Source organism: Panthera onca, chromosome B4 (genome assembly GCF_046562875.1).
Source record: "Panthera onca isolate mPanOnc1 chromosome B4, mPanOnc1 haplotype 2, whole genome shotgun sequence".
In the NCBI taxonomy this organism is placed as follows: Eukaryota; Metazoa; Chordata; class Mammalia; order Carnivora; family Felidae; genus Panthera; species Panthera onca.
This window is the reverse complement of record NC_138345.1, coordinates 63,901,499-63,926,715: the sequence shown is the minus strand read 5'-3', so window position 1 is coordinate 63,926,715 and position 25,217 is coordinate 63,901,499. Positions and strand designations below refer to the sequence as shown.

The 25,217-nt window shown below is 37.0% G+C and overlaps 1 protein-coding gene across 5 annotated transcripts in view; it reads right to left on the bottom strand.

Annotated features, from left to right (window-relative positions):
- The window catches only part of RESF1 (retroelement silencing factor 1), a 48,104-nt gene that overhangs the window by 11,039 nt on the left and 11,848 nt on the right, over positions 1-25,217 (bottom strand). For 2 of the 5 annotated variants that reach the window (XM_060657983.3, XM_060657984.3), the window contains exons 4-6: positions 15,919-20,986; positions 14,462-14,545; positions 11,269-11,994 (exon numbers count right to left, since the gene is read on the bottom strand). In XM_060657983.3, the coding sequence (XP_060513966.3) occupies positions 11,828-11,994; positions 14,462-14,545; positions 15,919-20,929 (5,262 nt within the window). In that variant the 5' untranslated portion in view covers positions 20,930-20,986 and the 3' untranslated portion in view covers positions 11,269-11,827. Of the gene's footprint in view, positions 1-11,268; positions 11,995-14,461; positions 14,546-15,918; positions 20,987-25,217 lie in introns of those variants that run through there. The other 3 variants (XR_013556795.2, XM_078449954.2, XM_060657985.3) reach the window with 2 other exon arrangements.

Sequence of the window (25,217 nt, the reverse complement as noted above, 5' to 3'; positions counted from 1 at the left end):
CTACTTTCTTTCTTTTCATTCACTCCTCATGCAGCCATATGTGTGGACTGAGGTATGACAGAACACTGAGGTGACTTGCTTATATATTCTAATTATGCCTTAAGAGCTGCTTGGGGCGCCTGAGGGGCTCAGTCGGTTGGGTGTCCGACTTCGGCTCAGGTCATGATCTCATGGTTTGTGAGTTCGAGCCCCACATCGGGCTCTGTGCTGACAGCTCAGAGCCTGGAGCCTGCTTCGGATTCTATGTCTCCTCCTCTCTCTGCGTCTCCCAAACTTGTGCTCTGTCTCTCTCTGTCTCTCAAAAATAAATAAATGTAAAAAAGCATTAAAAAAAAAAAAAGAGCTGCTTGGACTGGCCATGTATATACTGTTTCCTGTAACAATGAAATGCTACTGCACCAACCCAATTATATAGTTTTGTGAATCAGAGAATACCCCATTCATGATGGACAGTTCAGCATAGTCAATTTATGTCCTAAGAACAGGGCCTGGTAGCAATCTAGGAACTCTTTTTCCAAATGGAGAATACTTGTCAACAAAAGAGGGCATGATGCTAGGGGTTTTTGCTAGAATTCCCCTTTAAAATAAAGGCGGGGGGGGGGGGGGGGCGGGGTTTGGAGAGGATTCATACAGCACCAAAACTCCCTGTACCATTGGACTCCCTGGGCCATTAGGCCAGAGGGGAAGATGGCTTGCACCATAGCCTGAGCATGGTATAGAGCCTTCTCTTGCTTGTGGCCTCATATAAAGGTGGAGTTGTGTGAATTACTTTATAAATTACTTAGGGCAACACATCCATTTATGGTGTATGTTACCCACGACCCCAAAGAGGTTCATCAAACACTGTGCCTCTTTGTGGTGAGTGGTACAACTTGTGCGCCAGACTATAGTCAGACCCCCAAAATCTCACTAATGTGGCAGTCCTTGAATTTTTTTACATTTATTTCCCATCCTCTGGCATGTGTGTGTTTTATTAAGTCTTACAGAATGCTTACTTTTTTTCCTATTTGTCAGGTCTATCTCGTTAGCATAATATCATCAAAGAAATGGACCAAAGTTCCACAGGATATCAAGATGAAAAATCTTACTCTATAAAAGAAAGGAAATTGTTCAAAGGCAGATGTCTAAGCTACACGTAGATATACTCATTGTTATATGTCCATGTCCTAGAGGTAGAAAGAATTATCGTCAGGAGGCAAGAGGGCAACTAGGTGCTGAATCAGCCCACAGGGGAACTCAGATAAGGCCTCAGACAGGCTCTACCAGGGTGCCACTGATAACTCCCACAAGCCTATGGGGATCCCAGTGACAGAGAGACACATCTGTGGAAATCTTCCACCCACCCTGTAACACTGTATTATCCAAGAAGAAACATGTGGTCAAATAGTCACATGTAGCTATTTAACTTTAAATTCATTAAAATTAAGTAAAATTAAAAATTCAGTTCCTCAATAGACACAGGTGGCCAGCAGCTGCAGTTAGACCATGTAGATACAGAACTATTGGCCAGTGCTGCTATACAAAGCCAGAGTAGGGGTAGCTGGTGATATTTCCCTGACTAACCAGTAAACAAGGTTCCTAAAAGCCTATAGAACCAAATAGGGCAATCCCTACACAGATTCTGCTAGTCATTTAGTATTGGTTTGGACCTGTCTGGACTATGCCAGTTTGTAGCTGCTACACAGGTGAATGAACAGTCCCTCTCTATCTGCTTCACATTTAATCATATCCAAGAATTTGCTCATGAAAGGAAGGTCTGTGGGATATTGAAGTATACTAATTCAAAGGCTATTTAAAGAGTTATTCTCTGGGAAAAGACAGTCTCTTCAATAAATGATGCTAGGGAAACTGGAAGCTACCTACAAAAGAATGAAACTGGGCCACTCTCTTATACCATACACATAAATAAACTCAAAATTGATAAAAGATCCAAATGTGAAATCTGACACCATAAAACATCTGGAAGAAAACCATAGGCAGTAATCTGACACTGGCCTTAGCAACATTTTTCTAGATATGTCTCCTCAGGCAAGTGAAATGAAAGCAAAAATAAACTATTGGGACTACACCAAAATACAATGCTTTTGCATAGCAAAGGAAACCATCAACAAAACTAAAGGGCAACCTATTGAATGGGAGATGACACTTGTAAATGATATACCCAATAAGGGATTAATATCCAAAATATATAAAGAACTTATACAACTCAACACACACACACACACACACACACACACACACACACACACACACATACACATTAGATTAAAAAATGGACAGAGGACCTGAATAGACGTTTTTCCAAAGAAGTCACACAGATGGCCAAGAGACACATGAAAAGATGCTTAACATCACTCATCATCACGGAAATGTAAATGAAAACCTTCAGAGGATACCACCTCACATTTGTTAGAATGGCTAAAATAAAAAACACAAGAAACAACTAGTGTTGGTGAGGACGTAGAAAAAAGGGAACCCTTGTGTACTATTGTCAGAAATGCAAATTGGTATAGCCACTGTGGAAGACAATATGGAGGTTCCTAAAAAATTAAAAATAGGGGCACCTGGGTGGCTCAGTTGGTTGAGTGTCTGACTCTTGATTTTGGTTTAGGTCATGCTCCCAGGGTTGTGGGATCAAGCCTCATGGAAGGCTCGGTGTTGGGCATGGAGCCTAAGATTCTCTCTCTGTCTCTTTGTCTCTCTCTCTCTCCCTCTGCCCCCTTTCCTCCACTTGTGCACTCTAAGAAATAAACAAATTTAAAAATAAATAAATAAATAAATAAATAAAAATAGAATTACCATATGATCCATTTCCATTATTATTTACCCAAAGAAAAAGTAAAAAAGATATATGTGTTCCTATGGTTATTGCAGCATTATTTACAATAATCAAAATATGGAAGCAGCAGTGTCCATCAATAAATGAATAAAGATGTCATACACACACACACACACACACACACACACACACACACACACAGAGCCCAATATTACTCAGCCATAAAAAAGAATAAGATCTTGCCATTTGTGACATGTATGGACCTAGAAGGTGAAATAAATGAAATAAAATGAAATAAGAAAAATAAAGACAAATACTGTATTATTTCACTTATATGTGGTATCTAAAAACCAAAACAAAGGAACAAACAGACTCATAAATATAGAGAACTAATGGTTGCCAGAGGGGCAGTGGTTGGGGGGAATGGGTGAAATGGGTGAAGGGGAGTGGGAGGTACAGGCTTTCCAGTCATGGGATGAATAAGTCATGGGGATAAAAGGTACAGCATAGGGAATATAGTCAGTGGTATTTATAATAGAGTTGTATGGTGATACACTTACAACCATACACAAGATGGGAGCTACACTTTTGATTGTAACGTAATGTATGCACTTGTCAAATCACTATGTTGTACACCTGAAACTAATTTGACATTGTGTGTCAACTATACTTCAACTAAAAAATAGATAAAAATAAGAGTTATTCTCATCTGTTTCTAGTGGCATGATATACACAATAAGGTTGGCTGCAATAAGAATTCATTTTTTGTTAGTCATTGACATAACACAAGTGTCTTTTAACATATTTTTCCTAATAACCACACTTTTAAACAGTTTCTGACAGATAATTTAGTTATTCAACAAGTGCTTCACATAAGTGATACATGCTGGATTCTTGTATTTTGGGTAGAGTTCCAGGTTCTTATTAATTTGCTCCTTATTAATTAACGTATCAGTTCTTTCACCTGTCCATAGAGGAAGTATAGCAGGAGAGTGAAGAGCCCATGGATGAAGTCAGAGAGCTGGGTTTGAGACTGTCACTCACTTTTGAACATTTAAGCCTAAATGTTCACTCATCAATAGTCATTCATTTATTCATAAAATAAATATCTTAAAAATAAGCCAGGAATTGGGTATACAATGGTGGAAAAAAACCAGTTTTCTGTTTAACACTGAGAATAATGATACCTGTGTCTCAAGGTTGTATGTGTATTGAGATAATATATGCTAAGTGTCAAGGAATAAGCTGGCATAGCAATTGGTAAATTCTAAAAAAATAAGTACCTCTTATGTACCTAGAGATACTTGAACACCTTTTATGTGCTAACATGTCCTGACTGTCCCATTCAGTGGTGACAGGCTACACATGACTATTGAGAATCTGAAATGCTAATCTGATTAGGATGTACTGTAAATATAAAATAAACACTAAAATTCAAAATCTCAATATCAAAAGAAAAGAAATATCTCAGTAATTTTCATATTACATGTTGATAATATAGTTTAAATATATTGGTTAGATGAAACACATTATTAAAATTAATTTTACCAATTTTTTTACCCTTAAAAATTTTTACTTATTTTGAGACAGAAAGAGAGAGAACAGGGGAGGGGCAGAGAGAGAGAGGAGGAGAGAGCATCCCAAGCAGGCTCCATACTGTCAATGCAGTGACGTTTTTTTACACTTTTTAATTGGACTACTAGAAAACTTAAAATTACATATGTGGCCCATATTTCATTGCTATTGCACAGCATTGTGCTAGACAATAGGCAATGTGAATATAAATAAAATTAAGCCAGAGTCCCTGCATTCAAGCTCCTAATCTGTCTAGGGATTGAGATTAATTGTAATATAACATGATAAGCATTCCTACAGCAACATAAAAATTCAGCAAGCTGGTTTTATATAAAGAAACAATAGGGAACAGTGGCATGGGCAGCAGGATAGAAAGAGGTCTTCCCCTCACAGAAAAACTGACCTTAGGGAAAGGCATTTGAGGAGGTTCTTCATAGCCCCATGGGTTATTTGACTAATGCTGGGAGTTTCCACAGCCACCTGGATGCTGTTGGGATTCAGACACAGTGGCTATATCTGAAGTGCACAGTGTGGGGACAGACCAGCCTAACTGCAATGATCACATGGGACTGGATCACTCAAAGGGATGATGTGACTCCAGGGGATATGCTTATATAAGGCTTTAGTAAAATTAAAGGATACAGTACAGGAAGGAAAGCACAGGCAGATAGAGATCGGAGGCTTCAGGGCACAGCTCCCAGGGCCCTTGGTTAATCACACAGAACATACTTTGTCTTTGCAGTATGAACTACCAAGATAGGAGCAAGATATTATAATCTCAGGGATGCTGAGGCATGAGTTTACTGAGGGGTTTTATACTATATACCAGGGAGTTAAAACCAGGTTAGGTAACCATTTAACTATATGCATCATCGTCTATTCTTATTTTGGCCAAGAAGCCAGACTTCCATTCCAGGCTTCCCTGGAATAAACACAAAGCTACCTAAATCTAACAGAAAGGTCATGCTTCCATTCCCATACAACAAAAGAATTAAGGGCTTAATGTAGTAAAGACTGTGGTAGGGAGCCTCTAGGATGGTCCCTAGTGACCTCTAAACCCCTTTTCCTTGAATGTGGGCTGGAAATTTGTGACTCACTTCTAAAAAATGAATATAACAAAACAACAGGATGTCATTTCTGAAATTAAGTAACAAAAAGACTGTGACTTTCCTCTTGCCTGCTCTTTCTCACACTCATGTTCTATTGCTTTGAGGAAAGTCAGCTGCCATGTTGTAGGTTGCCTTATCGAGAAACCAGCATGGCAAAGAATTGAAGGAAGCTGCAGGCCAATGCTGGCAAGGAACAGAAGCACTCAGTCTAAAAGCCTGAAACACCTGAACCCTGACAACAATCACATGCATGAGTTTGGAAGTGGATCCTTCCTCAGTCAAGCCTTCAGATGAAACTACAGTCCCAACCAACAACCATGATTCAGCCTGTGAGAGACCTGAAGGAGGCACTCAGCCCAGCACACCCAGATCTCTGAAACTTATGAACTGTGACATAATGTTTTAAGCCTTACATAGTGTCAGTACCTGATGGAGGAATCTAACAATGAGTTTCAGTCTGCAAAAGGATAAACACATGATAGTATGTTCCAAATCTATGAAGTTGGTATATAGTACTAAATCACAAATGAAGGGAAGAGTAAGGGAAGTTAAGGTCACACTGACACAAGGTGAAGCGGGGGGGGGGGGGGGGGGGGGAGCACAAGGCCTCTAGTAATTTTAAGTGCAAAGCCAAACAGAGGTGGAAACTGAAGGGCCGTCTGTGGGAGTAGTATATTGGGATTACATAGCAGACATATTCAAGCAAATTAATCCAGCACTTCTAATAATGGAGAAAGGGCAAATGTTCGTAACTATCATGTAATGAAACGTTCCTTGGTAAGGAATGTATTGTAATCACCGACTTTGGTGTTTTGGACCAAATTAGAAGTTCTTTGATGACTACATTAATTCTTAGGTGCTCCTTTATTACTTTAAAGCTGTTTGACCTTATTTCTCTGTAACTCAGTTTTCTTATATGTATAACAAGGACAATATAACTTCCTGGTTTACTATGCATACTAAATAATCATTCATGACAGGCAGTGAGTAAAGGTCTAAAGGGCATACTTGAGTATGAGCACAAAACTTAACTATTCACACATTTTGTTTCCTACAAGATTCTTTGAAGCATCCAAAAGGAACGGAGTTAATTCTCCCCATGCATAGGAAGTTAATATTTTGCTCAGCCCATTCAGTCATGAGTAAGTATACGTTTTACATTTGATATGAGGTCTTAAAAATAATTAAAAGTGTTTGGGGTCCAGAAAATAATAACAACGTAGGAGCCACATTTTGGATATGCAATTCAAAGCAATCAGAGCAGGCAAATTCCCAATGACCAATGGAATTTAACACATCTAAAATGTTCCCAAAGTGACAGGAACAGTTCTGATCATCAAATCCCCACAATTACAACAGCCTAGACTCTCAAACATTATCAACATGTAGTTACAGAGAGATCAGATAATAGAAGACAGAAAGGAAGTGACTGAAAAGGACTTAGAAAAGAAAATGCTCAATTTCCTTTCCTGCTCCTTCCAACTCTTTCAATTCAGGTCAATGGTCTGTTTCTTGCTATTAAAAACAACAATTATCTCATAGACAAATCCATTCTACTTAGGCAAAGCAAAAGTTGGGAGAAACTACAAAGATTTCAAATTAAACCTCAATTTGTTTTATGAAATTTACCCTGAAATATCAGCTATGAAAATAATCATGTCTGTGAAAATGGTGTTCAGAGTACAAGTCCATTCCTTTCTAAAAGTTATGCTGAGTTGACTCAACCACTAAGAGGTGTGGGTTAATTTATTCAAGACTGTTGCCTTGCAGGCTGGCCTCCAAGTAAAAGCTCTATGGAAACTGGACACAGGCTTAACGTAATCAATTCCTGGTCAGCCTAAAGACTTCAACTCCCTAGTTACACAGGCAAGGCAGGCCTCTCTACCTACTCAGTGGCACAATCTAGAAAAAACATTACTCCCTCTTGTTCTCCCTTACCCAATCTACCATCAAGTTCCACTGGCTCTTCCTTTGGAACATAGGTTCAAACTGTCTAGTGCATTTTATATTCTAGTGCTCAATACAGACACATATGGCTAATGGCTACCATTTTGAACAATTAAGCTCATTGATTACCTTCTGGTTACCTGTATCTACAGCAGGTTTACTAGGATTACTAGGTTTACTAGGACTATCGAAATGCTATCAGCTTGTATCACTTAACCTTCCTCAGCAAAGCTTTCTTCAAGGTGTATTCACACCCTTTTCAGGGCACCTTCCCAATCTTGATGTAAAATAATCTGACATTCAGTCTCAAGCTTTGCTTTCTTGACTATTTCAGAAGCCTTTCGAGTCCTGATGGCTGTTTGATGTGATAGTCTTCATTTAACTATAGTTTCGCTGCAGTCCTGATTCATACTCCATAATCTCTGCTCTGTAGTCTAAACTTGATATAGGAGAGTTTTGAACACTTCTGGGTTCTATTTTTAAACATCTAGAGTTGGAAGAAAATGAACCTTGAATGCACTCCTTTAAACCTGGAAATAGTAACAAACCAACATTATTTATGCTTCTACTGTAATAACAACATATTATTTGTGCTCCTTTCTCTGGACCTTTATCTTGAAAAGAAACTCAGATAAAAATTAATTGGGAAGACTAGTAGTTTTGGCCACTTCCATCTAGATAAAGGCAAGAGAAGGTACTAACCTGGCTGTGGTAAGGTAATATAAGGCATTCCAAAGTAAGAAAATTTCTGTAATTGTATTTCATCTTTTGTTAACATTTATGCCCCTCATAAGTATCAACTGACATTTGGACACTTGCTTTTTCTCATCTTCCAGATTGGAAATTCCTTAGAAAAACTTGTTTTACTCCTCTTTGCAGCTTCTGTTGTAGTACCATACTTTCCACAGAGCTTCATACATTATAGGTATTTAACACTTGCAAATTTCCATTTCCAGGAACTAAGGTATATGTAACATGCTGCCCAATGTTACCAGTCAGATGGATTTTTTGTTTTTTCCTTTAAAATCAGTTTTATTAATGCTTTCTTTCTGTAGTCATTCTTTAGATGAATATCTGATTTCTTTGACCTTTCACTCTTGCATCTCACTTCTATTTTCAGTTCCCTTCTTCCTGAAGAAATTTCATTGGTCTTTCTTTCATTGAGGGTTTGTCTTTTGCTGTATCATGCATAAAGAATATTTTAGACACACTGCTCAGAGCTTCAAACACCTAAAAGACTGAATTTATCTTTTTACTAATTTTAGTGGTTTATGCAGGCTACTCTCTCCTGTCCTTTGAAAATTCATTGTCATAGAATGTTCATTGGTACCTATAATAAGGTTCTAGCCTTAACATTGTAAAAGGCACTCCTAATATGAAAAGTATTAAAGAATAACAAAAGCAGCCATTCAACATTGTTACATGCAACCTTATATACAACCCTGTTTTACACTATACTAGTTTTTTGAAATATTTGAAAGTTAGTGTTGACTTTTGGGAATGATGCAAGTCTGAATACATTCAGGGTGCCTGGGGGTCTCAGTGGTTAAGCGTCCTACTTTTGGTTTCGGCTCAGGTCATGATCTAAGGTTCATGGGTTCGAGCAGCACATCAGGCTCTGTGCTGACAGCATGGAACCTGCTTGGGATTCTGTCTCCCTCTCTCTCTGCCCCTACCCCACTCATGCTCAAAAAAAAAAAAAATTTTAAAAAAGACTAACCATATCCATCTGTGCTTGCTCCTTAATCACCACTGTAATCACTGATTTTTTAAACCATCTTAAAAAACTGAGGAATTGAGATATGTCAATATTTATTCCATGAAAAATTCAAACATTTAACAAGTGTTTTTGTTTAAAAGTAAACCTATTACATGGTTACATAAATAGCATTTTTATGGAAAATATATATCCAAACAAAATTATGAAAAGTCTGGCCTTGTTTTACATTTCTGCCAATCTCTTTAATGTCTGACTTGATAGAAGACCCTTGAATTTCCTACCTACTTGTGCATTCAGCTTGTTGTTGAGCCATGCCATGGTTTAAGTGTATTAGGAAATCCCATCTCACACACATAGATGGCTTATGTGCACAAGAGCTTTCTTCCAGCTTTTTCAGATAATCGCATTATACTCTTCTTGGACACTGCACCAAAAGCTGACAGTGTTCCCTAAAGGTTAGTTGCAACATGGAAGCTTGACATGATAGGTATCTTTTTGCATTCTTCTATCGAAATCCATTTGGTCTACCTGGCATTTTCAATAATCTCTTATCAACATGCATCGGTCATCAGAAAACATTGGTTCACTAAGTTATGCAGATCTTCCAAATATTGACATACATCAAGAATTACATTCAGGGGTGCCTGGCTGGATGAGTCAGTTCAGCATGTGACTCTTGATCTCAGGGTTGAGTTCAAGCCCCCCTTTGGGCATGGAGCCTACTGTAAAAATTTTTTTTAAATGATCAAACTCATTTTCACTGAGCTGACCAGAGGTCTATTAGTAAGATGCTATGAAACTCCGTCTGATAGAAGTTTTCCAAAATCTGAATTTTTTTAGAAAGCTCATTTTATCATTGGTAATAAATATCTTTTTTTTCATGGAAATGTTAGGAGGGCAGTTTTCAGAAAAATGTCAATGATTCCTTCAAGTAAAAATGACATCCTAAGGTTGAGTTAGTTCCCAAGTCAAAATGTTACATTTTTCCTCAATGACCAATGTATCATTATTGCTTATAATCTCTGCTTCAGATTGTTCTGAAATGCAGTTTCTGTACTTGCTATTTCACCACTTAGAATATTTAAAAGACGTGTACTCAAGGGTTGAGATTTAATTATATTAGCAATTTTCACTACTTTTTCAAAGACATTAAGACTTAAAAAAAAATATGGTGCCAGCAGTTTTCCCAACCACTGCTTTTCTAACTGAATCTTATCATTGACATGAAACCATCAAATAGTCAAAATGAGCACAGCTGCTTAGTATTTTATGAAAAGCCCAGTCTTCTGTAGTCTTCGGAACATAGTTTTTAAACTTGTAATAAAATACACACAAAAGTTACTATCTTAAGGACTTTTTTTTTAGTAAAAAAGATTTTTTTTAATGTTTATTTTTCAGAGAGACAGAGATAGAGTATGAGTGAGTTAGGTGCAGAGAGAGAGGGAGACACAGAATCTGAAGCAGGCTCCAGGCTGTCAGCACAGAGCCCAATGTGGGGCTCGACCTCACAAGCTGTGAGAACATGACCTGAGCTGAAGTCAGATGCTCAATCAACTGAGCCACCCAAGTGCCCCTCTTAAGGATTTTTAAGTGTGCAGTTCAGTGATGTTAAGGATATTCACAATAGCAAAACTGAAACTATACTCCCCTTAAACTCCCCATTTCTCCCTACTCCCAGAAATGTGGTTAAGTATGAACCATATATATATATATATATATATATATATATATATATATATATATATATAAAATTTGTTATTTTATGTATTATATATAATTTATACATAATATATAATTTATTATATTTTCATAAAATCTCAGTGCCATATATTATATATAACATATATAATATATACAATTTATAAATATATATAAATATAATATATATGGCATTGAGATTTTATGAAACTAACCAACACATTTCTAGGAGTCATAAAGTAAAACCCAGAAACGTTATTTTGCCTTCTTTCTTCCAATTTCCTGACCCCAGTAAAATGTTTGCTCTTCTTCTGAATGCAACCTAAAAATATTTACTTCTGACAGCTTAATTTAACATTTCTCCTTTTAAAAACACCCTTCTAAAATGTGTCCTGTTGTGAGGGTAGAAAACGAAACACAATCCATTATGACTTCACATATATATTTTTAAAAAATAAATGTTTATTTCAAGTATGAAAAGTAATGTTTAAACATTATCCAAAAATTATGTTCAGCTTAACAAGTACAAAACAAGACTTCTGACAAAGTTTACAATTAGGTATAAAATACTTAAGAATATACTTTGACGTTCACAGTGAGCATTTTTGAAAAATAAGTTTTGCTAATAAGCTTTAGAAATAAAAATATATTTACAGTCCCAGCTAAAATAAACAAGTCCTTAACTGAGAACAACAGTCCTCCCTCAGGATCGATAGTTAGCATTTCAAAATAAACAATGGTAAACTTTGTTCAGTAATGTCAAAATTCAATACCTTATGGTTTTGCTGACAAATACCATCTATCTCTTATGTCTGGTACCCACAAGCAAGGTTCTCAAGCCACTTAATTGATTTCGCAGATGTATAAAACTTATGTAGTATCCAAACTCTCTTGACATTTTTTACAATTCTGAGCATTTTCAGCAAAATATTCTAAAAAGAAACTGGCAGAAACTTCCTGGTGCCCATTACAGAACCATCAAAAAAATTAGCCTTGAAGTTATTTTAAAGGACTACTACCAAGGCTTCTGCTTCTCTTTTCCATATACATCTTTTTGTAGGTTTGAAACATTGCTTTTGAATCTTTTGCTGGATTTTGTAGTGTTTCAAATCCATCTGCACTGAAGCTTCTCTTGGAGAGTCTTGCATTAGCCAAAACATTATCATCTAAGGAAACAGAAATTTTGTTTACTTTATTATTCAGTGTTTGTGACCAATATACAATCAATTAAAATGGAGAGGGTAACCCTGCACTCTTCTCTGGGATAAAATTAGGACAAGGAGTTGGACAAACTATGGCTTTTTACCTACAGAATTATAAATTACACACACAGGACATCTTGCCTCTTTTGGGGACTCTCTTCTACTCTCATCCCATCTTCACATCCCACAGCTATCCTGTTCTATCATTTGCACACTATTATAAATGTGACCTTTTTAACAGCTATCTAAACTAGCAATATAAAGAGCACAAACCAGCCAGTTTCAACCAGTGAATGGAAAAGTTCTTGTATTCTAAGACATGTCTATAGTTTTCTGTTGTCAGACCATTTCAGCGTTATATTAGCCTATCTTTTTGATGGGTCCAGCTTTTCCTACCTCCTGCATTTCTAGATGTGGCTGTACTTCTCAGTAGCCAATTCCCCTAGTCTAGAATAGAATTCCCTTGGTTTTCATTCCTGCTATAGCCATTCCTTTCTGCATAATAGTCTTGTTTTACTTTTTTTTTTTTTTTTTTGCCTAGGAACTCACACATTCTATCCTCTTAGTTTCAAATTCTTGTACATCCTCATTAGCTTTCTTCTATGACACTGATATCTGAGATGGGTTCCTAAGTCATTTTTCACTGGATTCTGTTACTCCCTCTTCTCTGTACCTTACCTTGACTTGATAGTTTCACAACTTGCTCCATCTACACTCAAACCTTTGCTATCAAATGTAGATGTATAATTATCTAAACTGTTTCTTTGATCTGTTTGGGAGTTTGCAGCATTTGTTTTTTGTCTCATTTCCCGCTGGTTCATGTTCTCCACCTCTTCATCTTGGTATTTGTTCTTTCACGCTTTTCCTTCATCTCCAGACCTTTTTTTTTTTTGGATTGTAAGTATTATTTGCTTTTATTTTTTAATTGAAGTATAGCTGACATACAATATCACGTGAGTTTCGGGTACAACATAGTGATTCATCTCACACTTCGCATCTTGGCTATTCCTTACCCTGCTGCAGATCTCCTTGAGCTTGTGCCCCAGTCTGTGTTTTTTTTATCACGATTCTCAGCACTGATGTTTACTCAACTTCAGTTTATTGCTCATCTTATTTGTGGCTGTCTTTATGTCTCTCATTTAGCTCATGCTTATATCTGGTCAATTTGCGCAGGCATCTATGAGTATTTTCAGATTCAGATTTCAATTATGTCTCTTACCTTCTCTATGGAGTAACATCTCTCCTATTTCCAAGGACCTTTCTTATCCAATCTCAATGCCCATTTCCATTTTTCTCACTTTTGAATTCCTGTGTTCCAACTTTAAAAGTATGCTTTCCACTCTTACGACTTTTAAAATTCATTTTGCCCTGTTTCAGCTGTTTTCTTGTTCTGACGAACAGTGCAGTTCTTCTTTAAGACTTTAAATCAATTTAGTTTTTTCCTATGTGTACCTTTACTGTGCAGGACTCAATTTCTGCAAGCCTGCTTACGTATATTTGTTTTAAACTCTCTTTTCCACTTCATCACTTCCTCTCTTTTAAGAAATGTGCTTCTTTATTTTTCATGGTGAAATTCTGCTTCTACCCATTTTCAATGAGTTCCAAACACTTGTCTTTTCATAGTCAATTAACCAAAACTAAGATAAAACTCCTGAACCCTAGCTTCTAGTTCTCAATGCAAAACCCTAAAAACAAAGTGCATTCATTCCACTAAGTAAGATACTGAAAGCTCTGGTTTTTCTGGTTGGCACTCAGCCTAAATCCCTCCCATACAAAGAGAAATAAATTTTAACTAGGAGACTCAGTCTCTTATCATCAAAATAACTCAAATTCCACACTGAATTAACTTTGAAAAGAGGGGACAAAGTTCAAGTCCCTATTTGGTTATTAGTCATGGAATTTCTAATGACCTTACCTCCCACTGATAAAATGGGACATGCTCATCTACCTGGTTTTGAGAATTAAATGAATTAAACTTGCTAATCACCCCACCTAGGAGCTAGCAAACAGGGTATAGCTAACCGTCTAGCCCAATGTGGTAAATAAAGTTTAACTGAAGTATAGCCTATACTCAAGTATAGCCTATACTCATTCATTTATTATTCTACTGCCATTTTCTCACTATAGTCTCGGAGTTGAGTATTCAGGAAACCTTACGATCTGCAAAACCTAGTATTTAATGCATAATCCTGTACAGAAAAGTTACCTAACTCATCAAGAGGAGAAATATTTTCTTGTTAACAGGAAACAGACCACTGCTCCCCTCTCCACAGTATGACAGAAAATATCAGAAATTATCTTCCTACCATACACTGAATCATTCAAAAAATATGGATAAAAATCAAACTTCACAATAGTTTCATAACTATAATCCAGCTTCTGTGTGACCAAGTGCCCAATACGTAAAAATTTAAATACATGAGGATTTTACCTATTTTTTGGTTGGCTTCTGGCATCCTTTTCTCCTCAGTTACACCTCTTAACCAGTCTTCTTTTGTACTTTTTATTCCTGAAACTAAATATTCATTTTCAGATCTCTAGAAATTGCTATTCATCTTTTAGTACTTTAATGAAGGAAAGTCATATAAACATAAAATAAATCTTAGAAGGCATTAAATATATTCACATATACTGCAAGTCTAAAAGAAGCCTCAAAAATCCTTCCATTTCAAGTGTCTGAGTATCTTATAAATGAAAAATGGGTTGCATTTAAAGTTTATCTTCACTATGGAATTGTTTCTCCCACTTAGGCTGAACACCAACAAATTCCAAGGTATTTAAGGGTACATGAGACAAAGAAAGCCCCTCCCATTGCCCCCACCTACTTCCAATGTTCTTGTTACACACATGCCTCAGATACATTTATATGGCCAAGTGAAATCACCAATACTTTACAACATAAATTTTATAGTCTATTTTTACCATACATCCCTATATCCTTCCAAGAAAATGTACCTTATATTTACATTGTAACTTTCTGTGCCCAGATACCATCTGAAGAACACAGGAGAAAAGAAGATTGCCATTCAAATCCTTTACTTTTCCAATCTGAATTTCTCAACACAATGTTTTATAAGTAATATTCACAACACTTAAATGTTTCCTGACTACCAAATAATTAGTCCTCTATTTTCTCCTTCCCTCCTGGCACTACACTGAGAATTCTATCATTCAGCCAAATGACAGTCATGCTTCCTTCTGGCCTTGGTAACTTAACACTGGACAAGACTGCTTCCGTTGCCCTCCCATTTCAAGAGCAGACTACAGGACAGTGCTTTAACTTTCGTGATAACACAGTTAACAACTACTTCAAAGATAATAATAAATCAAACCATTTCCATATGTATAAAAAGTTTTCACAAATATGTAATGATTATTTCCTCATATTTAGACCAAAGCTTCAAATTCACAGAGCTTTGAAATCACAAGTACAAATGAGAATCAACAAAAGACTGAGGGGCGCCTGGGTGGCTCAGTCGGTTAAGCGGCCGACTTCGGCTCAGGTCATGATTTCACGGTCCGTGAGTTCGAGCCCCACGTCGGGCTCTGTGCTGACAGCTCAGAGCCTGGAGCCTGTTTCAGATTCTCTGTCTCCCTCTCTCTGACCCTCCCCTGTTCATGCTCTGTCTCAAAAATAAATAAACATTAAAAAAAAATTTTAAAAAAGATTGAAATAATGTATAACTAACACTCTTCTAACTTAGCACAAAAACATTTTTCATAATATCGGCTTCTTGGTGCAAAACGAAATCTTTGTATTTGGCAAACCTTACAATTCCATACACCTGTCATCAAGTACAAATTGAGTACAATTTACAGTAAGGGGAAGATAAAGTTAAAACCATGCCTTACAATGTTGTAGACATCATCAAAAAAATCATACCAGACCTTGCACAGGTGCTTGCTCCTTGCTAGGACAAGGCTGCAGATCCTTCCGGTTGTCATCAGAATTTGTATTCTTAATCAGTCCATCTGGACATAATTTAAACTCCAGCATGTTTGGTCTTTCTGTGGCATCTTTCACAGGTAAGAAGCTCTGAGGTTTATTTTCTGGTCTCCTCTCTTTAATAAGCTTCATGGGCGAACTGTCTAATTTTGTGAGACAAATGCTCTCACGTTCTGTGCATTTAAATGCAACTCTGTTCAGATATAGTTTCCTTTGATCCTTTGATTGGGGAGACATTTGGCCGAGTTCAACTTCATTGTCTGTACTGTTCAAATTTTTGTCTAATCTGGTTTTATCAATCCACATTTTATCAAGTTGCTTTCCACCAACTATCCCTTTAACATTCCTTGAAATACACATTTTAGATTCCTCAGAATGGTGAAATTTGAGGTTTTTAGCATGGCTTAAAGAAGTATTTAATGATTCTTTAGAAGCCTGTACACTATTGTGTCTCTCATTTGATTTCCCACAACTCCCTGCTTGCATGGAAAGTTTACTGGACTTCATGTACTGAGAATCACACGTTATATTTCTCACATGGCTTTTCTTTGATGTGTTGCTACCCATCGCTTCTTTGTGCTTCTGCCTTTGTAAATACTCCTTCGGTGTCAGAACTCTACTCATTTTGGATGAAACATCCTTGGAGCCTGAGGACTTAGCATTTGATACTGTCTTTTCTTTAACTCTGGCTCTTTCATTTGCGAGTGACAAAAAATTACACAACTTAAATGTACCATCTCCCATATTTTTATTATGCTCTCGTTTATCATATTTCTTCCTCTTTATCTTTGAATCAAGTATGCCCCCATCATCTAACTTCCTTTTTTCCAAAACTTTTTGTCTCAAGCCACCTGCTTTCAATTTTATTTTCTCTGGGGATACTGACTGTACCAAAGAACCATTCTTCATACACAGATCTTTATTTTTATTTGTCAAAAAACCCACCTTTGGTTTTAGTGGACGTAAGTTTTGTGCCATGAGCTTCTGGTGCAGGCTCTCTTGAGAAAATTTTGTCATTTTATTACTGCTATGAAAAGTTATCTCATGAAACTTCAGTTTTCCTTTCCTTTTGTGACTTTGCAAGGAATCTAGTTTTTTATCACCTTTAGATAAAAACTGACCTGATAATTCTTGTTCTGTCCTCAGTGATTTGTGATGTTTTGTTTTGGGCTTATTTATACTTTTGCTTTCTTCTATTTCAGGAAGATGATTTTTTGTATCTGGACAAGTCAAAGGAATCTCCGGATTGTTATTTAGAGGACTATTACATTCAACAGGGGCATTTCTATCAGTTTTCTCTCCTTGTTTACAACTGTTGATCTTCAAAGGAGAACATTTATCTTCCCCTTCTTTCTCTGAAGCTGACTTCTTGATGGAATTGCACGGGCACTGGGGTACTCCTTCATAAACCATAGATAGCCATCCCAGTGCACAGCAACGGACATCATCTTTCTCTGAATCCATTACAGAATCATGACTCTTTTCATCTGTATCTGTTTGTGGGTCACACTGGCCCCCTTCTTTGTTTACAGGTTCTTCTTTCTGATGTTCTCCCAACTTGTCTACCTCACAGAGTTGATCTTCATGTTCAGGAAATAATTCTTTCATTTGCTCTGAGTTTAATATTGTAATTTGTATTTGGTCTGTTGAGTCTTTGGAGTCACAACCAGTTTTATCACAAGTTTGACCTTTTGGGATTTGGTTTGTTATTTGTTGGGCCACAGAACCTTCATGTGTGTTCACAGCTTCAATGCCATAGGGAAATTCTTTTAAAAGTTCTGACAGCTGATCATGTAGGTATAAGATGGATGCCTTATCATATAGAATCTCATTTCTTGTAGGATCTTGGGCAGTGTAATTGCAAACTGCATCAGCTTCCTGAGGGCAACTGCCCTGTTGGATAGCTCCCGATGAACACATATCATTAGCCATGCTTTCTTTTTTAGTGATATGTTCCAAATCACTTTCCTCTAAAATTCCACTATTAGCTTTAACATGCTTCAAAGATGATTCTGGAGGTTGAGGTGATTCTGCCTGGTCAGTTATTTTATGTGAAGCATCTGTGCACTTTAAAAAATCATCACTTTGTAAACCAAAGTCTTTATTTTCAGTGACATTGTCTGTATGTTCTTTTTGTTGTCCACTACTAATCACCTGTTGCTTAGGGAGAGAAGATTTCTGTGGCTCAACTCTTTTCAAAGGCGGCAAGTTGAATATCTCCGCTATTTGGGAATTATAAGACATATCACCTTCAACAAGAGAACAAATATTCTCAATATGTAACATATCACCACTAGCAATATCACTTTTCCTTGGCTTGTATGAAGCTTGCTGTTCACTCACAGTATAATGGGTATCTGGTTCTGATTTGATATGCTTTCCTTGATTGCCATGAGGTGTGTCTGCTGCATTAGTTGACTCATTTTGCTCTTCCTTCTGAATTGGTAAGAACATCTTGGTGTCTGTCGTAGCACCTGCTACTGGTTCATCAACATTAGCTTTCAAAGCAGCAGTAATACTTGTATTTTCTGCCAACTGATTCTGTAAGCTACAAACACTGCCTTCTTTAATAACTGGATACATTGTTTCAGATAAAGCTTCAGGTGTTATTCCTTTGACAGACAAGGTTTTGACATCTGAAAGAATTAGTGGTGACACTACAGCAACCTGAAGTTCTGTTCCTTTTGTGTTGGTTGTGCCTGAAGACTCAGAATTCTGTACTACCATTGACAAAGTTGTTTCTTGTGAGCTGTTTAACACCTTATTCTGAGAATTTCCCACAACTGAAAATGGACTCTTATCACAGGTTTCCACAGGCTTGGAAACTCCAACTGCTGTTCTATTTTTTCTTGACTCATTACACTGTTTTTCTTCGGTAGGTTCTGAAGGTTGCTTTTTCCACAGAGAAAGACATGTTGCTAGCAATTCCATGGAAAAGTGACTGTCACTTTTAGAAGGCATTCCACTTGTTGAGGATTTATGCTCAAGGCAAAAAGAGTTATCTAAAATCTTGGGATTTGTGTTACAAGTACTTGGAGCTTCCACTGTTTTCAAATTTAGCTGGTTACCAGTGATTTGGGTACTTGGATTAACTTCATAACTATGTGGTTTAGAACCCTGAATAGTTTCACAAGCATTTTTAAACAACTTCTCCTGAGGTTTATCTCTACACGTAAGTAAACTGAGAATTAGCGTATTTTTATTTGGATATTTTGAAACATATTCCTCAAAGGACGCAGACTGAGGAACGTAAGTTGTTTCAGAATTTGTCGGCACATTTAGTTCAACATTGACATTTCCTGATGAAATCTGGGTGTTATTTAAGGTTGCCTGGGTAATCTCAACAGTCGATGCCTTTAAAGAAGTCCTAACTTTCAAATCTTGTAACTGGTCTGGCATTGGAAACTTTTCTGAACAGACAGAATTTAGTAAAACAGAATTCACTTGGTTAAAATTTCCACAATTGGGGTCCTGAATGTTGGAATTCATTGTACTGTATGCTCTATTTGTTTCTTTTGCAGATTCCATAACTGTTGGTGGTTTATTCTCTGGAGTCACTAGGGTTACCTGTGGTCCAGACCGGATTTGGGCAGTTTGTTTCAGAGACAATCCAGAATTTGGAGCTAATTCACTATAAGGGGTATCAGTTGTTTTAATACAACCTGCTGCCATCAAAAGATTTTTATTAATCTTGATTTTCCTTGCAAGTTCCGAAAACTTCTTTTTTATTTCTACTAATGTTTTAATATCCCTCACTAACTTTTCTTTTGTGACACTTGTGTCCAATACTTGATTTGAAGTTAGATCACAAGAGTCTGTTCTCCTCTCTTGATTATTTTGAGCAAGAGTCTGAACACCATCCACAGAAGATCTAACAGGTTCATTAAAAGGCTGAATGACACTGCTATTTACTTTCAAGTTACAGGAATTTCCAACTGTGCTGACATTTTCATTAAGGTTTTGCCAATGCTGTTGAAAACTTCTAGAAAAGTCTTTCCTCATTTCAGGTAAGTGCATTTCTTGACTCTGAGGAACTTCCAAAGAAGCCTGTTTAATAACATGCTGAGTACTTTGCAAAGGCTGGCTTGCGTATCTACAGTCATAAGGAGGAGGAGGCCTTTTGTCAGTTTGAGGAACTGCGTATCGATAGGAATGTACAGTTGCAGTCTGCTTTGACTGTAAAGTCTGTGGAGGATCTGGAGGGTGACTATTTTTAATTTGCAATGATGCAGATGGCATAGGGTTTTGTTTCTGAAGGGAAAGATCTTGCAAAGAGCTTCGTGATGTGTAACTATATTGCTTTGGAAGAGGTCTGTAATCTGGATAAGTCAGTCCACTGGATGTATACTGTTGCGCCCAGTCAACCTGTCGTTCTGATACAGATGGGTTAAGCCTTGGGGTCCACTGATAAGTTACAGGAACTCTTGGAGAATTGGAGGGGATCATTTGTAGTTGCACAGAACAGGTATCTGAAGTTACAAATTGATTCTGTAGTGCATGTACATTAGGTGTATTAGTTCCGAAACTAGTTTGATGAGATACAGTTGCCCCTGTATGAGAATGCACAGAATTCTTCATTGGTGAGTTCAACCATACATTTTGGGTAACGCCTGAAGACATCTGCAAATTGTGATTTAGTTGTTTGGATCCTTTAACATTTGCATATGTTATTCTTTCTACTGACGTTTGTGAGGCCACAACTGTCCCGGTATGTATATCAGAAATAGGGATTTGCTGAGGAGCTATATAATTTCTCATGTTTAGCAGTGGCTGTGAAACTGGATTTGAATTTCCAAGAAACATACATGCTTCTTGGTTACTTCCAGGATAGCTTAAAGAACTTTGAGATGTTGTGTTAAATGGATTTATTAAAGCCTGCTCCAAAAAAGATGACGGCTTTTTAGGATAATGTGGTGGTAAGGTGACATTCTCTGGTTTTGCATTGCAATTCATTGTTGATTTGATGTAGTAGCAGAGTGTTAAAAGTCAGTTGTTTTGAATGTCAGGAATCTGTAGGAAATAAAGATCTTTCATTAAAAATTTGTTTTGTCTGCATAAAACTTCAAGAAAATTAGTTTACCTTAACACCAATGCTATGGTCTATTAGAATTCCAGAAACCTCTGACCAGTCAAAACTTCATCTTTAATTTGGGGAAGAGATACAAAGAAAAGAGCAAAGAAGGATGTAACAATAAATATGGCAAGCATCAATAAAATCTCTGGGGTGTTTTATAGGAATTCTACACAATATAGTATTTTGCTTGCTCCATTTAAGTGGCAATTACTTTGATCTTAACAGGCTCTTTATTCTAAGTAACCCATGTTCATTGAAACAAAACAAACAAAAAACTTCAAACACATGGCAAATAGTCCTTATTGTCTATCCCCATTGTCTAATTCCCCAGAGGTATCTATTGTTACCTCCTCTTACAGAAAATTTTATAGGTAAAAAACAAATACATAAAGGAAACCTCATCTTTTTGCCTCATTTTCATTACTATACCTAGGATACCTTATTATTTCACTACAAATATATTATCCTCATTGCCTGCAGAACATACACTTTCTGAGTATATATTACCATTTAACCAGTCCTTTATTGGCAGACAAAGTTTTTGCACTTGTAAACTATCCTAAGGATTCTTATATTTATACTTTACATTTTTGGCTAAATGTTTCTGGAAATTCCTAGAAGTGAAATCAATGTGTCAAAGAACATTAAAATTATCTTCACGAACAATGACAAACTGCCCTCCAAAAAGGTTAAAACAACTTACACTCTCACCCACAGCTACTGGCAAATCTAAAAATGGTCAATTCTACAATAGTAAATGAGGAAAGACCAATTAAAATAAAATAAAACCAACTTCACTTAAACATATTAATACTACACCCTAAATGCAGAATATACATTCTTCCCAAGTGCACATGGAATTTTTACCAACATGACCATCTAGCTGAGCCATAAGCACATCTCAATTTTCAAAGTATTCAATTATACAGATTAATTTACGGCGGAATCAATCTAGAAATTATAGAAAACAAAGTAAATAGAAAATTGCCAAATAATTGAGAAATAAAGAATACACTTTACACTTACAGACAGAGAGAGAGAGAGCGCGCGCGCGAAGGCTCTCTGGTGCCTCTTTCCTCTACTTATGACATCAGTCCTATTGGATTAGAGCCCCACCCTTATGACCTTATTTAACCTTAATTACCTATAAAGGTCTCACCTCCAAATACAGTTACATTAGGCGTTAGGGCTTCAACATACAAATGGGAGAAGAGAAGACACACAATTCAGTCCATAACATGTTCCTATCCCCATGTTCACGTAACACATAACACTAATTTAGAGCATAAATAAATATGTTAAAGAGACTGGGAGGGGTGCCTAGTTGGCTCTGTCGGTAGAGCTTGTGACTCTTAATCTCAGGGAGTTTGAGCCCCACCCTGGGCATAGAGATAACTTAAAAACATTCATTCACTCATGCATTCATTCATAAATAAATGAATGAATAAATAACCAAGAAACAATCTTTGTATTTATCACAAGACTAATAAGTTAACCCAAGGAAAGAAATGATGACAGACTGAAATAAAATGAATAAAAATGTAGAAATTCAGCTAGTCACAAGTTGATTCTTTCAAAAGAATAAAAATCATTAAGCCTCTGACAATACCGATCATGAAACTTTAAAAGCACAATATTGGGAATAGAGGCTACCACTAGACCCTATAGACACTAAAATAAGTATTTATTCCAATACATTTCAAATTTAGGAGTAATAGACAAATTCTTTGAAAAATACATATAACCAGGACTAACACAGTAAGAATACCCTATCTCTTTAAAGAACTTACATTGATAATTAAGTATCTTTTCACAAAGAAAATGCCAGGCCTATATGGCTTTGCTGGAGTATTCCAACAATCATTCATGAAAGAAAACAATCCCCATACAGCTTCTTTAAAAGGATAAAGAGAGAACACTTCAGAGCTCATTCACTGAGGCTGTCCTCCAAATGCTGAAAAGAAGGAAAATTAATAATTTCTTTCAGAAATGTAAATGAACAAATCCTAAACAAAATGTCAGCAAACCAAATGGGGTGACCTATGGAAAGGATAACCCATCATGATCAAACTGGCTTTACTTCAAAAATAAAAAGTTTGTCATTTGAAAATTAACCAAAGTAATCACAGGACAATAATTTATTTATCTAACAGAGAAAGCAAGCAAGCACAAGCAGGGGAGGGGTAGAGAGGGAGAGAGAGAATCCCAAGCAGGCTCCACAATGTCAATGCAGAGCCCAACACGGGATTTGAACTCACAAACCATGAGATCATGGCCTGAGCCAAAATCAAGAGTAGGACATTCAACCAAATGAGTCACTCAGGTGCCCCAGATGATAAATTTTCAACAGATACAAAAGCTCTTGATAAAATTCAATATCCATTTATTAGAAGATCATATCAAACCAACAATAGAAATTTCCTTAATTTTGATAAATATCAGCTTCAAACATTTATATTGACAATAAAATGAAAACGCCACTATTACCCCTTCTTTTCGCCATGGTACTAGAGATCTGGAAAGCATAAGAATTGGGAAGGAAAACATAAAACTGACTGTTCACAGAGTTTATGTAGACAATCTAAATCAGGGGCACCTGGGTGGCTCAGTTGATTAAACGTCCGACTTCACTCAGGTCATGCTCTCATGGTTCGAGAGTTCAAGCCCTGTGTAAGGCTCTGTGCTGACAGCTCAGAGCCTGAAGCCTGTTTAGGATGCTGTCTCTCTGCCTCTCTGTGCCCCTCCCCTGCTCAGGATCTGTCTGTAGGATGCTGTCTCTCTGCCTCTCTGTGCCCCTCCCCTGCTCAGGATGTGTCTGTCTGTCTGTCTGTCTGTCTGTCTCTCTCTCTCTCTCTCAAAAATAAATATTTTAAAAAAATTTTTAAATCCAAAACAATCTACAGATCTTTTACATCTATCAAGTCTTGGGTCATAGTGTTTTCACTAAAAAGAAAAACAAGATTGAAGAAGGTATGTATGCTTTTGAATTAAAAACGAATCCCCAAAAGAGAGAGATCTGTATATTCCTTACATGCCTTCTCTCAGGAAAGCTCCTTAATAATACAACTGACTAGGGATACCTGGCTGACTCAGTTGCTAAAGCATGCAACTCCTGGTCTCAGGGCTGTGAGTTCAAATCCCATGTTAAGAGCAGTTTACTTAAAAAAGAAAAAAATAAATAAAGGCCAAAGCATAATACAAACTGGCTTTTCTACTAGAGTTAATGATGCCTAATAAATTCCCCTTACTTCTTGTATGTACTTGGGGGTGGGATGCTGTTATGAACTAAATTGTATTATTCCCCCTACCAATTTCAAATGTTGAGGTCCTAATCCCCAGTGTGACTATATTTGAAAACAGGCCTTTAAGGGAGGTAATTAAGTCTAAATGAGGTGAGAAGGATAGGACCACAATCCAACAGGACAACAATGCACACAGTGCATATGCACACAGTGGGGGGGAGAGAGACCATGTGACATCACATAGGAGGAGGCTGACCACAAGCCAAGAAGGGAGAGGCCTCAGGAGAAACCATAACCCTGATCTTGGACTTCCAGCCTCTAAAACTGTGAGAAATAGGGCACCTGGGTGGCTCTGTAATTAAACATCTGACTTCAGCTCAGGTCATGATCCCACTGTTAGTGAGTTCAAGCCCCACATTGGGCTCTACGCTGACAGTGCAGAGCCTGCTTGGGATTCTCTCTCTCCCTCCCTCTCTCTCTCTCTGCCCCCATCCCCTGCTCGCTCACTTTCAAAACATAAACTTAAAAAAAGAAAAATTTTCAACCCAGCAACTTTATTTGTAGTTTACCCTTATTACAGAAATTTCAAAGTAAAAAAATAACCTAAAAATCACAGCTTGTGGAAGAATAGTAATATTAGTATCTATTTTAAACACAATCACACACACCCATGAACAGAACTCTACGAAAACGGACTGGTAACATTATGATCTGCCTACTACAGGTCAGATGAAATTGTAAGAAATAGAACAGGACAAACAGAGCCACATCAAGAACTGTTTTATATACAAGGGTGACTGTTAATTTGTCAAAGAAACTGGAACATTATTAAAATGAAAGATAATGCTATTAATAGACAAGATGATAGGCATAAAAAAAGACTGTCTCAGAGCAGCCCAAAAGATGCAAACCTAGACAATGTCCA